This window comes from Protopterus annectens, chromosome 13.part0 (genome assembly GCF_019279795.1).
Source record: "Protopterus annectens isolate FY-2018-M chromosome 13.part0, PAN1.0, whole genome shotgun sequence".
Classification (NCBI taxonomy): domain Eukaryota; kingdom Metazoa; phylum Chordata; order Ceratodontiformes; family Protopteridae; genus Protopterus; species Protopterus annectens.
The window spans coordinates 300,232,586-300,248,331 of NC_056747.1; the positions used below are offsets into that span (position 1 = coordinate 300,232,586).

General features: G+C 36.1%; 1 protein-coding gene across 1 annotated transcript in view; it reads right to left on the minus strand.

Moving 5' to 3' along the window:
• Window positions 1-359: 359 nt before the first annotated feature.
• Window positions 360-15,746, minus strand: part of FSTL3 (follistatin like 3) — a 196,642-nt gene continuing 181,255 nt past the window's right edge. The window contains exon 5 of the mRNA XM_044053889.1: window positions 360-6,010. Within this exon, the coding sequence (XP_043909824.1) occupies window positions 5,958-6,010 (53 nt within the window). The 3' untranslated portion in view covers window positions 360-5,957. The remainder of the gene's footprint in view (window positions 6,011-15,746) is intronic.

Sequence of the window (15,746 nt, forward strand, 5' to 3'; positions counted from 1 at the left end):
ACACAAAGCTTGAAGTCTGACTAAGCTAATACACAGTCCTCAGCTACTACATCTGACATCTACAATGCATTTACAACTAGACAGGAGTGCAGCTCTTCTTGGGGCAGTTGTGGCTGCAAAGTAATCTCTAGTCTTCAAACAAGCAGAAATCCAGCCCTTATTCTTCAAACACTAAGAATACATAAAGTTGCAAGTACGTATAAATGACATATACATCATGTCATGACAAAATACAAAAATAAAAAACACATGGCTCTGTGGGCATACCATGAATGGGGCATGGGTGACAGAAAGACAACCCTGAACACAAGCCTGTCACTTGACATGGCATGCCCCCAAAACCATATACTATGAAATCAAAACATGAAGTAAAATATTAATGGAGGGCTTGTTCACCTCCACTTTAACACAAATAACCCACTACAAGATATTCGTAATGCAGTACTCATAATGCAAGAATACCAGTGGCCCCTCTACCAGTACCCTTTGTGTATCTCTCTGGGTTAGCAGAGTAATAGGCCAAGCAGCTATATTTATACCAGATGCTTTGTCTGGTATAGTACACAGTTGTATTAACATAAATAAAGGACAATGACAGAAGGTAACAGACATCCACATGTGCATGGGAAAGTACAATGTGCATGCTCACACACACAGAAAAAGAAGATATAGCCATCCGTACATGAAAAAGATACACAAGCACGCATGCACAATGATGGGGCACAGAGTTACACTTGCCTGCCAGTAAAATTCAGGTATACATACAAGCAATGTGGAAAAGAAGCACACAAATCTATAAAGCAAAGTGATACATGTAAGTAAATTACAGATATTTATAGTGCTTAAGACTGAATCTTAATTTACTGAAACTGAATGCATCAAATGAAGTGTCCCAAAATGCATTAGAAGCCAGATCTGGAAATCAAGATACATAAATCTCAAAACAGTACTGTTCATACATAAGAAGTACTAACGACAGGCTTAGCTACACACTGTTGGAGAAACAAAGATGTTGATGGAAAGGTAGACTGAAATTAATTTTACAAAGCTATATTAAATGCACCACCGATGACTTGCAGATGTACATGGCAGGTTAAATGACTGTACACCACAGCTGAAAATTAATAAGTGCTTAAAGGTATACACTGACATAAATTAATATTTAGAATGTACAGACATTTAGAATACATGTGCTACATGTCCAAATCATGGTAACTCTACTGTAAATAAAATGCAATAAAACACTATTAAAATGAGCCAACAAACGAAGGTGAAACAAAATTCATGTACAGGTTACAAATGCCCCTTTGCACCATTTTTTATATATTCTAGCCCTGAAGACATACTACCTCAGAGAAAGGGGAAATATCTACACATAAAAGAATGACTACACTGGTCTATGAGGTTGCATGACCTTGACATTAAAATATATAAATACATATACTGATTTATAAGGTTGCATAACATTGGATTTAGAATATATAAACAAGTAGAGATAAGGAAGGGTGCTTGCATCCTATAAAGCGTTGCATTCTGCAGCTTTCTTTCATTTTACTTGAATAAATGGGTCATTATGGTCAGAAAATATGTACTGTAGGTACTGTTTCTATTTCAGTGCTATACATGTAGATTGCACCATTTCTGTACTTAAATAGTGTACATCTGTATAATCTCAGAAACTCTTGGTCTGCTACCTGTTGGCCTTTTACATGAACTATGCCCAGTTTAGTGTCCCTTAGACTATGTAAACTTTACAGCATAGACTCTGTAACTAATTACTTTGAACATCAGGAGTAGTTTGGATTTGTTTTTCACTATATATTTTTTATTTGGGATTTTGAAATACAATACTATGAGTTTCAGTATGTTTAGTATCCTGCACCCCCATGTTTGGTCTTTTACACTTCAGCACATTTCTATTTGGTTTTATGGAGTAGAAGCAGCAAATAAACATACATGTTTATTCAGGCATGTGACACACAAATATATTTCCATTCTAGTAACATATGGACATTTAAAAATACATACACAGAAGATACATGTGAATACCAGAACTCAGATGAATACCCATATATAAAAAAAAAAAACTGTATACAAAATATATGTACATAGGTAACGGGCACACATTAATATGCCTACATGACTGAGGAAAGTAAGGTCAGTTGTGAAACTTATCATTTACTCATCTCTTTAAAATTTTGAAAATTCTGGTCTAGGTAGCTAAGTATAAAGGAATAATGATTATAAGGTGGTACTGTTTTTCAAATTCAGAAAGGATCATATTTTTTCAGCAAACATGAACTGCTCTGGTATGCTAGTAGTAAAGTAGAAAACTGTATATTCCAGGTTGTTTCTAGCTACCTCAGTGTAACTACTTACTGGTCAGTGATCAGCAAAACTTAGCTGAAATTGTTGTCCATCATCTTATGAAGTGTGACTTAGGAGTGACCTCGTGTCTGACAATCTAGCCTAGAAGATCCTGTGACCACATTTCCAAGAGTCTAACTTAAAAGATTCCTTCCACTAAACATCCAAGTTACTCTGACAGGACATTTTAGAGTACATGGGATCACAATACATTGATGCTGTGTTATCCTGCACCCAAAAAATACATCTACCATTTTCATAACATTTTCTAATTTCATTTTTATTTCCATGAGTTAATGGTCGATTTCTTCTCAGGCAAAAATCGGTACAGCTTCAAGTATGAAAGGAAGGCCATGCCAGCCCATTGGTACTGAAATATAAACCTGATATTCTGGTTTGATCTCTAGGCTGTCTCTCACAAGATTAAGTCTTTGAAGCTCATAGGGAAGTGTATGGAACTGCTGCTTTCCAGAGATTGAATATGCTGCCATATCATGAGCTGATACTAGAAGAAAGAACCATGTAGCTGTTCAGTGAATTGCCAGAATACAAGGATGTCAAACATCTCAACAAAAAATATTCTGAAGTATTTATGTCCTGCTTTCCAGTGAAAGATATTCCAGATGCACTATGACGTGTCCACCTGGCCAAAGGTAGTGAAGCAAAAGCACATGTTTTGCAGATCATTCTGTCGTTTTCAAGATGACCAAGCAGAAGGTCCCCAAATCCCTCAGCTCACAACTGATTCACAAATAAGAGAATATTAACGGTTCAAAGTTATAATCACAAATAAAGAATGTTAAGTGTTACCTCCTGAGTAGCTTTTGAGTCTACTTAACATATTTGTGGAATCACTCTATCCTTTTGTCATGCTTAGCTGATGTCCATTTAAGAAACTCCAAATTTCCAGCTAAAAATGAAGATTACCTTTTTAGTTAGAGAAGCTGAAAGGACTGAGATATTTCTTTCTGTACCTGAAAGAGAGACAGTTCACTTACTTTCCTGTGTAAGAAAAGGCATAAAAAGGCTGTGCTGATATGGTTTAGTAGGATCATTTTGTCTTGCGTGCTGAGTTATAGTGTGATGCTGACAAGATGTGAGCTATATTGTAGTTTTATGATGGTATGCTAAAATGGGGCGAGATACAGTGGTGTGATAATAGTATTGTAAGATGTGAAGTGATGCTGCATAAGGTGACGTGGGGATAATGTGTTGAAGTATGGCATGTTGTGTAGTGTGGTGATAGTACTGCATGCTGCTAAGTGGTACCTCATGGGGTAGTGGGGCTATGGTATGTTGAGTTGTGGAGTGTTGTGATGATAGTACTGGATGCTGTTTACTTGTGCTGCACAGTGTACTGTGGATATGGTGTGTTATAGTGCTGTGGTGATAATATTGCATGCTGTGAAGTGGTGCTGCACAGAATGATGTTGGGTGTGTTGTGCAGTGTGGTGACACTACTGCACACTGTAAACTGGTGCTGCACAGAATGATGTGAGGATGGTGTGTTGTGTGGTGTGGTGACAGTACTGCATGCTATGAAGTGGTGCTGCACAGAATGATGTGAGGATGGTGTGTTGTCTGGTGTGGTGACAGTACTGTATGGTATGAAGTGGTGCTGCACAGAATTATGCGAAGATGGTGTGTTGTGTGCTGTGGTGATAGTACTTTATATTGTGAAGTGGTGCTGGACAGAATGATGTGAGGATGGTGTGTTGTGTGGTCTGGTGACAGTACTGCATGCTGTGAAGTGGTGCTACAAAGAATGATGTGGGGATGGTGTGTTGTGCAGTGTGGTGACAGTACTGCATGCTATGAAGTGATGCACAGAATGATGTGAAGCTAGTGTGTTGTGTGGTGTACTGACAGTGCTGCATGCTGTGAATTGGTGCTGCAAAAAATGATGTGGGGATAGTGTGTTGTATGGCATGGTTACAGTACTGCATGCTGTGAAGTAGTGCTGCACAGAATGATGTGAGGATGGTGTGTCTTGTGGTGTGGTGACAATACTGCATGCTGTGAAGTGGTGCTGCACATAATTATGTGAGGAAGGTGTGTTGTGTGGTGATTTTACTGTATACTGTGAAGTGGTGGTGCACACATGATGCGATTATGCTGTTACTGAATACTGTATAGTCATATCTGGTGGTACGAGTTGAGGTATACAGCAATGCAGCATGGTAATGGTATAATTGGCATGGTGCAGAGTAGAGTACTGCTAAGTGTGAGGACACTGAGGTGCGATAAAGTGTGATGTGTTATGCTTAGCAGTACATTATGGAAAAGTGTAATACTGTAATGACTGAAACAGTTTTATGTAATGCTGGAGTGGTGTAATGAATTGTGTAAAGGTACATCATGAGGTAGTGCAATGTGATATATGCAGATGTAGTGAAGCATAGTGTAATATGAAGCTTAGTGCAGTATGATAGCACACTGTGGTATTTTGCAGTGCAGGAAAGTAATGACAAGCTACAGTAAGGAATATTTCTGAGTGGGTGGAGCACAAGGTGTAAGAAAGAAAGGGCAATGTACAGTGCAGTGCAGGAGTTGGTAAACAGTAAAGGTGGTACAAATCAGCTTAACTACAGTATGATATGGTATGATAGCACATGATAGAATGGTATGACATAATATGTGGCACAATGTCATACGATACTGCAGTATAGTGCAGTATCATTTGGTAATATGTCAGATAATGGGACATAGACTAGTATGATGTGGTACAATGTCATATGATGGCAGCATGATGTACTGCATGGTATGACAACATTATGTAGTGAAGTAAGATGTTGTACAATGTCATATGAATATACTTTAGTATAGTGCAGTATAATTTGGTGATATATCATATAACAGTATGATGTAGTGTAGTATGGTGTGTGTCATATGATGACAGCATAATATAGTGCACTATGGTGTCATACAATGTCATAGTGTTGTATATTGCAGTATGATGTGGTACAATGTCATAGCATGGTGTAGTATGGTGTGATGCAATTATGATGTACAATGTCTTGATGACAGCATGATACAATGCAGTATGGTGTGATGATAGTGAATGCATGTATCTTCACAGAGGTGAAAGTAAGCAATGTATCTCTTTTAGATGCCGTATACTCCTTACTGAAAAAAACAAGACTGGCCTGAAAACAGGCCACTTGAATTCCTCACTAACTATGAACCATGAAAAAATTTTTACTTATTAAGAACATATTTTATATACTCTTTATAGTTTAGCATCATCTTTTTTCATAAAACTGTGCTGAAAAAGTACACACTTTAACATTTCCTGCAGTGTCTGTTCTCATAAAATAGCTTTGTATAGCTACAAAGTAAAGGAGAAGTCAAGCATAATACATACTTCTAGTTCTGCAAAACATAGTTTCCATGAAAATTAATAAATATATATTTAACCTGTTTCCTGTTTTATATGGTGTAACATATCTGTATATGCCATCATAAGAAAATATAAATAAATGTTTTGCATGATATTTTTCTGTTTAATAAATACTACATATGTTTTGTATATACAATATTAACATAATGCCCCTGTCTCTTCCACCAGCAGATGTCCAGCAGTACTCTGTCTATACACTGTTGTCTTCGGCATCTTCTGTCCCACCAGAATATTTGATGGGTGCTGTAGATGAAAAGAAAGAAAAAAAAACTGAATTTATTTACATCACAAGTAATAGACACAAAAGGCATTGTGAACATATATATTCATATAAAACATAATAAAAGCAACATTTTCTAGATAACAATAAAATAAAACCAATATTTTTGCCCTGAAATTATTTTTTTTTCTTTGTTTTTCATTTTGTATGTTGGACTGTGTCAAAAAATCTATGACATAAAGGAAAAAGTCAACAAATATATTTAACTACATGCTACCTAGTTAATGCACAAGCTAATGTATCTAGGTAAAATGTTTATCAATCTATTGTGAGGCTTTTACATTTTGAACCAGCTGTATTCAATTTAAGTTGAAGATAACAACTTGGAGCCCTGATAATAATAGCAAAAGAATAATTATTTTAGTTGCTCCAACCACTACTATTTATAGTGTATACTGTTGTAAATAATGCATTTATTAAACAAGAAACCTTGCTGTACAGGTTTGAAACTACCCAAGCTACAGCAACCAGCATTGCTTTTGACTAAAGCAGGGCTACAAATTTCTTAGAAAGCACTAAACAGCTATGAACATTCTCAATAGTTCCAGATGTACTAAACTAAGAAATTTCTGAGTGGGCCTGCCCAGTACTGAACTGCATTTCATTAAAGACCTCATCACAAGGCCTTTACACTCTTCTAGGATCAAGTTCCTTGCGATGTTGCAAAATCAGAGCAAATTAAAATAAATACTGTGATGAATATTAGTGTATTAGTTGATTTCACCAATGATGATGGATCTCTCATATGAGCAACAGTTTTTTTAACTCAAAGTGAAAGCCAGTGCAAACAGTTCCACATGGAATTTAAGATCTGTGACAGGAAAACGTTTCATGCCATCATCTGTGGGTTTCTGCCTCTAAACCCCTCCACTAAAATAATTCCAAGATCGTTAACCTTAGATAAAGGTACATTTTGCCTTCAGAAACCTCCATTAGAGTACATTTTACAATCAACCAACACCCTGAAAACTCCAACAAAATTGAGCTACCAGTGTTGCTTGCAATGAGCATTGTAACATATTTCATTTTAAATGGAAAACAGTGATTTTAGATTAACTTGTGCAGATTCATAAAAGTACAATGCATGCCACATTTGAAAATGGAACATTTCATTTAAAACATTTAAATATGCTGCAGTTATCATTTTGAAATGTAGCCATGATCGTAGAAGTTTTTTTTAAAAATCTGCTGTTTGGCACAGTATTTATTTCAGGTATATTGTATTTTGTCAGGCAAACTGTTTATCTGAGGTATATATTTTATTCTGTGTTCTTTCTTTGGATAAGTAAACAGTCTAGCATCAAACCACTCACAGAAGTGTTAATGTACCAACATAATGACAGCTGCTGTTCTGGGCACACCACTCCTTAATGTGGTGTCTTTTATGCACAAAATGTAAGATTTACATAGTTATACATCTTTTTTCTTCTAAATATAGTAACTTATTGTCCCCAGAAAGGTGGTAAGTGGTCAGAAGCTGTTGCCATTTAAAATTTAGTGGAATTTTCAATTAAATATAATTTTTACCCAGCGTTACACAAATCAATGGGGAGGTTACTTGGTAAAAATGTATGCAACTTCCTTTATCCCATACATTTTTTAGAGGTGAACTTTCTAAATTAATTTAAATATCTTAAAATAGTAGCCAGTGGCATTGTTTACTTTGTCTCAATCCTTATATATAGCTCAATCCTTGAATCTCACATTCTTTCTCTCTAGAAAAAGTCACACATTATCCCTCTGAACAAAGAAGGAAATTCAACAGTCATTACTAACTCTAGACCTATAGCAATCTTATCTCGACTCTCAAAAATTCTTTAAAAAATGTATTCAAAAACAATTAACTATCTCCTGCAGGAAGAACTCCTATCCCCCACAAAAAATGGCTTCCATCCTTCCCATAGTGCTAACACTGTACTTCTAACCTATACAAATCCTGTCAATAAAGCTAAAGATAATGGCAAAGTAGTCTTCTCCCTCCTTATTTCTAGACTTGTCTAAATCCTTTGATACAGTTTGTCACAGCAAACCTTTACTTCAGCTGTCCTCATTAAGTCTCTCTCTGTCCACATTTCAGTCAGTAAAATGGCACTCCACCCTCTCGCCATACCTCCCAGTCACCACCAGCAGTTTGTCACAGCAAACCTTTACTTCAGATGTCCTCATTAAGTCTCTCTCTGCCCACACTTCAGTCAGTAAAATGGCACTCCACCTTCTCTCCATACTTCCCAGTCACCACCAGTGTCCCACAAGCTCTATCCTTGGACCCCTCCTCTTCAACATTCTCACCAACACACTCTTCACATCCATAAAGCAGGCCTATTTGTTGCAGTACACAGATGACTCCACACTCATTTGCACATCTGACAACATAGCACACCTCCAATAAATTAGTCAGGAAGCATTAACAGCAACTGAAAAATGGCTTTGTAACTCACAACTCATGCTCAAACCTAAAAAAAACTATTTTTTTCCCCAAATCCCTCTCCCATGAATAAACAAAATTAAAAGTCCTCTCTCATGATAATGCAACCATTGAAGTCACTTTGCATAGCAAATTATTAGGATGATACTGCATATACAAAATTGCACAAGAAAAACCCATCAAAAACTAGGGGTGCTTTATAGAGCCAAAAACTTTCTCACCAATGCAACTAAAGCAACACTTGCCACCCCTTACCTCCTCCCCACCCTTCTTTATGGTGCTTCCACCCTTACTAACCTTCAAGCATCATAAAAATTAAAACTTGAACAATGTTGTAGCACAGTTGCTAAATTTGCAGGAAATATCCATTTCAAAATCCACTATTGTATAACACTAACAGCATAAATTGGTTAGAACTACCCCATCAACTAATGCACGCACAGCTTCTTACCACCTATAAAATTATCCAGCATCCATCTGCTTGGCCAGCACTAAATAACATTCTTCACAACTATGTTCCCAGTCGGTCATTACAATCCAATTACCAAAATCTCTTGTCTTACCACAAACCTATCAAATCTTCTGGGAATTGTCTGTACTCTTAACTATGTCGCTATGGCCTGGAACTCCTTATCTGTATCCATTATGTCAATACCCTCCCTCCCTCCCATCCTTCAAAACCATTCTCAAAGACTTCCTATCCAAAAGCTGGCTCTGTTCTTTCCCAACACCAGGATAAACTATATCCATACATGTGAAAAATACCTATTCAGACCTTACACCTCCTTACTCTCCCTTTTTCACTCACTTCCTTACTTCTATCAATTTCTCTTCCCTGGCTTCCTCTCTAAATATACCATAGGCCTGCTTTTCTCTCACTTCACATTGCAATTCCTGTTTGTATCATACTAACCTCAATTTATCTATAAACTGTCTAAAATTTATCTAACTATTCAACCATTGTCATATAACTTGTATCTGTTCTTAATATTTTCATATTATGTCTAATTTGGTATAATAATTTAAACTGTAGTCGCTTTCTGTATTGTTTTTAAAGACTCTAAAATGATTGTTCTTAAAATATTTTGTATAGTTTGTAGCTTTTCTCTGCAGGCCTCCTCTGAAAAATGGGCTCATACCCAGTCAGACTTTCCTGGTAACCAAATGCCAGTAAATAAATAAATAAACTAATAGTGGTGTGGGGGTATAGCCCCCATATTTGGGGATGCAAGGGGATGAGGACCCCCCACAAAAATGCTGTTCCACTGATTTTTAGAGTTTTCAATTCTGATTGCAAATAGAAATGTTGCTCTTAAGTGATAGCACCTATGACTGTTTTATCAGGTAACAATAGTACTTCTGTCACAGTTCTGTCATCCTAACTAACTTATTTGACACTGTAGCCCTTTACAAATACTGACAGAAAGACTCCATATACCTAATAATTAGTTAATGCAATAGAACCACCACCTTCTCAGATGCAATGTACAAAAAGCAAGACAATATCCTGTAACTCACAAATAGAAGTGGATCCAATTAATGACTTCTTCGAATGAAGGTTTAACATGATGGGCCAGATTTATAAACTCCTACACTAAGCGTCCACTTGTGCACAAGATTTGTGCTCAAGAACATCCCTTCTACATTTTTGTGCTGTCTAGTCACTCAGAAAGATTAAACTAAGTGCAGATATAGTCTGCCCATTGTGGTAACCTTTATGAATTCCTCCTCAGTATTTAAAGTTGAAAGAAAATCAGCAGGAAAACTAAAATTAGAAGAAGGAAGGTAGGAGTTGTGATGCCTGCGCACTGGCCCAGCAATCAAGGAGCCTCAATCCTCACCACTAACACCAGTGAGGGGCATCCATATAGGGAAAGGATAATAAATACACACACAGTAAAGTACAATTTCCCTTAACAGCACACAGAGATCACAGTCAGTCTGGGGCTGGTTTCTCCCTTTATCTCCAGGTCCCCAATAAGACTCCCCACTGGCACAGCTATAGGGTCCAGATCTCAGCCTAGTGGGCAAGCTAAAACTTCCAGCACCCTCTCTGTCTACCCAGTGCTTCATGTCCCTGCCCAAGTAGCTGATACATGCACACATACGCACACACGTGCACACACACACACACACTTTGAGATAAGTGTTTATACAACCAAACAGACACTCCTGGAAAAGGCTGGCACAGGTTGCCCAGCTGTGCCACTTTTACCCAGACTATATGGCAGAAATCACTGCCATCACCTAGCTAATATTTATCAGCTATTCAAAGGCCCTTATGAAAGGGTGTACAATTATACTATGCAATATTATTATTCAAATGGTAAGTGCAACCAGTCAAGACTTATTTGGAGTGACTTGGTACAGTATCACTATATACATGCAATGTAATCTTAGATCTTAAATTATCTCTACACAAAACAGCCACAGTTGAAAGGTTTAAAAATATTTTATAATAAATAATAAAAACACAAGACAACACTTCTTACTACACAGTGCTAGTCAAGAGTTCAGAGATCACTGAGAAATACTTAAAATAATACAGTAGAAAGGTTCTGACATCACCAAAAAACAAACTAGTCTAATCTTCCTATTTCCTAGATATATCTAAGAGAAAACACAGTTCTAAAAGTCTACTTACATATAGACACAGGCAGAGTGGTGAGTTGGATGTTCTCAAGACAAATGCATAAATGCCCTCATTCTTTCTTTCCTTAAATTGATAACACAGTACCACTGATTCATTTCAGATTACATAATTTCTTTCTGGTTCCCAGGCTAACAGACTCACAGAGGCTAATAGCCCTTGATCTTGCAGCTGGTTGGGAACCAGAGCAATAAAAGAAATTATACATGCAAATTCTAGCCATTAACTCTGGCCTCAAAACAATAGCAGAATGCCCTTATCTAGACATCTCAGCTCCGAGTTTTGACATCAAAGAATTGACTTATCAGCTTTGCTACAGTAGAGTGCACTGTTGTTAATTTTTTGCAGTTCCACATTTAACACCATTTTTTCCCATTTAAGAGAACAAGCTTGTGGCTTATATTAATATTTACAAATGACAGAATTATCTACAAAATCCTATCAGGCTAGGCTGGTAGCCTTCACCTATCTACAGGAGTTATGCTTGTGTTGTTTAAGCACTCAGAATGGTGTGCACTTAGTGTAGGCATTAATGAATCCAGCTGCATATCTTTAAGGAAACAAGAAAGACAGTCCATCTTTAAATATCCATATCATGTCTGTAAAGCAACCACCAAAACTGACTCCTTTGAGATGAGAACAATGCAGATAGGGCCAGGATCTACTCTTCTAGAGATAAATGCTATAATCTGAACAGTTTTCATCACCTAAATATTGTCAGGGAAATTGAAATTGATCCATAAGATGGTCAATCCTTCCTAATAAGTGGCCTCCTGTAAGCTCTTTTTCAGATGGGTTTGAGCATCTCACCAAAATAACATAGCACACTTTAACAATATTCCTGGCACAATGCATATTTGTACTCAAGTCAGACCAGGCTACTCTACATGGAACAGACAATATGGTTGGTTCCATATTGCAATGATTAATCTAGCTAAAAAGTTAACCTTATTAATAAATGCCACCTGGTATGACATTAACTGTACTACCAAAAATACTTGTCCTTTTCTATCATAAATACTTTCCACATTCTCTCAATCTTCTTCAGTCCCTCCTTCACTCTAAGACTGACATCAAATCATAAATGTTGGTTATGAAAAGAAAGAGGTCAAACAAGAACAATAACAGAACTTCAATATTCTGCATAGAGAAATGGCAATCTTGGACTAAGGGTATGTAAGGATTTTCAGCTTTCTTGTATCCATGTCTCAGGACTCAGGAAAACAGATCCTGAGATTTAAAATGGGTAACATTTCAATTGTTTCCTTTTAGATCTATTACTATTTTTTTTTATTTTATCAAGCAAAACTGCCAGTGATCACCTATAGGTCAAATGTTCTATAATATAAAGGATTTCGGTACCAGTTTCCTTGCCATCCTAATAAAGGGCCACAAAGTCACTGTATAAGTATATTGCTGGCATCATTTACTTTTGTGCTTGTCTGTTTTATTTTTGATAGAGAGGTGGGTAAGCTGATAAGAAAAACATTTTCATTCATGACCCAGGCTGCATGTCAGAAGCAAAACATTTATCAATAACATAATATTGGAAATACCCAATTAATTTGAAATGAATTAAAAAATGAATTATAAAATATGCAGCTTAATGAGAAAAGCATACACAGAGGAAAAAGCAAAATAGATTAAATCAATATTACGCTGCGGCTTGGTAGAACCAGCAAGAAATGAACAGTGTAAGTAAACATTCTCCACACTCCATACTCTAACACAAAACTTTTATATGCATAAAAGTGTATTTTAATCTAATACAAATAAAGTAAAATTAGTAGATACCATCCTTTACCTTCTTTTACTGTAAAAAGTACGATAAATATTTTTTTTCACAAAATCAGAAAATTAATTCTTGTGATTAAAAAAGAGACTTTGCATTGCTTTTAGATAGCTCTTTTGCATCTGTATACAACTCTGTATAAATAAGTTCAATGAATGATCAGCAAACAGTTGCTTTTTCAGGGGAAAAATCATCTTTATGTATAAATCACTTTGAATAAATTGTTTCTTCCATAGATTAATCTTACTTGGATAATTGTTCACTACAAAACAGTAGTTACTAAACAACATATGGGAGCCAGATCACAATTCAATGTATCTAGCATAAACATTACAATAGACCAACGTCCATGGGACATGCTCCCACATGCCTACATGCAATAATGAGGCACATTCCACAGATACTAGCTGAATCAGCCTAATGATTATCGATATGTGTTACATCTCATGGTCACATGTCATTTGCATATATTAGCTCGCTTCTGGCACCTCATTGCCATTGATGCTAATATCAGCCTCATTCATCGGGACTTTGTTTTACTGTTATTAAAACAAATTTAAAAAATCCATTTTTAAGAGTTAGTATTCTAGAAATTTACTCTCAGTTTTTAACTGCAACTTCTAGCTGTTTTTTGTTAAAATATTTAGTACCTCTGTAAGCAAAACTAAAATGGATTTTAATTACAGAATGCTGCATGACAATTTTACAAGTAGTATATAAAACAAATATATATCAGTATGAGGAAGCATTCTTGGATTAAAATGCCAAATTCTGTGAAGTGTTATGTTTTTCACATTACTCAGGCAATTCATATTCTGGAATTTTCTAGTATGTTTTTAAGAAAAAATGGCAAGTCTGTGTCACACAACCCATGGAGTACTGTACTATACTGCAGACTCACAATTCAACAATTTTTCAGTATGAATACTGGTACCAACTTCAACAATTAGCATTAACTACTTTCCTAGGACATCTCACAGTGACAGGAAAACTAAGCTTCCCGGTTTGCACAATGTGGTTTTCCTGATTTTTGCAATGCTCCATTATGATGTCATTAACCTCAAAGAATGTCACTCCACCACAGTGTCAGGCTTTCACAATCACATCTCCATTAAAATACGTACCAGATCTAGGTGGGGGAAAGAGTTTCAGAAAACATAATTCCAACAGACTGCCTGCAGAAGTTCTGAATCATTTGTGTCTTTAAGATCCATCACCTAAATGCATCTCTTTGCTTAAAATATAAATTGTTCATTACTATAAATAACAACAGCAGATTTTACAAGTGTATCACATTAAGTCATATTCAATATTCAGTGGGTCTGAAGAGGTCATAGGTAAGAATCTGGAAATATTTCAAAAATGGCACAAGATACAGGTATGAAAATTCCATTTGTAGTCTGACGCATAATACACGCTTAATTTATATTCCCATTTTTATATAAAAAATTGAATGTTATACATAAATGTTCTACTATAATCACGATGAGTATAATGCAGTAACAATAACAATGAATACATCACCACTGGATCTTTAATTTGCACCATATTTACAGCATTTTCACTGTTCATTTGCCTAACTGTATGACTTTGAGCAAGTCACTTAACCAGACAGTGCTTCTAGACTGAGTCTGAAAGAGGTCCATGGAGATGTGCTCAAAGATGGTGAATAAATACTAACACAAAATAAATGTATTTATTGCTCCTCCATGTTTAAACCTGTGGAGAATGCATTTGTAATACAATGATGCATTTCTGACATAACTTCAAAGGTCAGTATCTCAAAATTTATGTGACATACAGCACTGAAAATGCCACAAATGCTGGTAAACAGCTCACATTATTGAAAATGAGATGTTTTGGATTTCTATCACAAAGGAAACATCTTTAAAAATACTGATTTAACCACTTGAAATATTTTTATATTTCTGTACAGACCACCAACAAATCTAATTTTGTAAAATATATGCAAAACTTTTGTCAACCAATTTGGTTCCTCATTGTGATACTTTTTAACCCTGGCTTGATTATATATCACAAAAACTGTGCCATCTGTTGATCTGACAAACCATACTCTTTGTTTTGATCAAAAATGCAGTTTCCAAATCAAAAAGTCCAGAATGCAACAATTCACAATTCTACTTGACAAAGTACAAACTCTTCCTGGAATTCACTGCCAATTTCCTCTCACTAGTGGTGTTAGATCTTCATAATAATGTACTACTTTACATCTAAATATCCAGTCTGTAAAATGCAGTACATCACTGCCAAGACAATAGCTTTTCTACTGATTGCTCTATCCACTGTGGTAACATCTTAGCTTAACATATTTTATACCAGTTTTGTCAGAAGATCGAGTTTTCAGAATCTGGAACTTCATATGGCTGAGACCATATGTTGACTTTCCAAAAACTCAAACAAAATAAAACAACAAAAATCTATGTTTTTGCAGGGAGACAAGCCCCCCTTGCAACCTCTCACACCCCTTGCAAATTATATATACCACCTATGTGATCACAACCACGGTGGGGAAAATAATATATTCTCCTGATCCCCACAGTACCATGAACTCCTTACAAATGCTTCAAGTTATTTTCTTCGAAAGCTGAACATAATGGTTTTGACCATATGAAGATCGAGTTTCCAAAAACTCAATCCTCTGACATAAACTCTTTATACTTATTAACAGCTTATTTCTGCTGAAAACTGAGCTGTTCTCCTAACTGCAAGATGAATTGGACATGTGCCCATGATGTTTGGATAAAGAATCTTCACTTTTATTCATTTTTCCTGGTATCTCTTAATCTTGAAACTGTTGCAAACTGCAGGAAC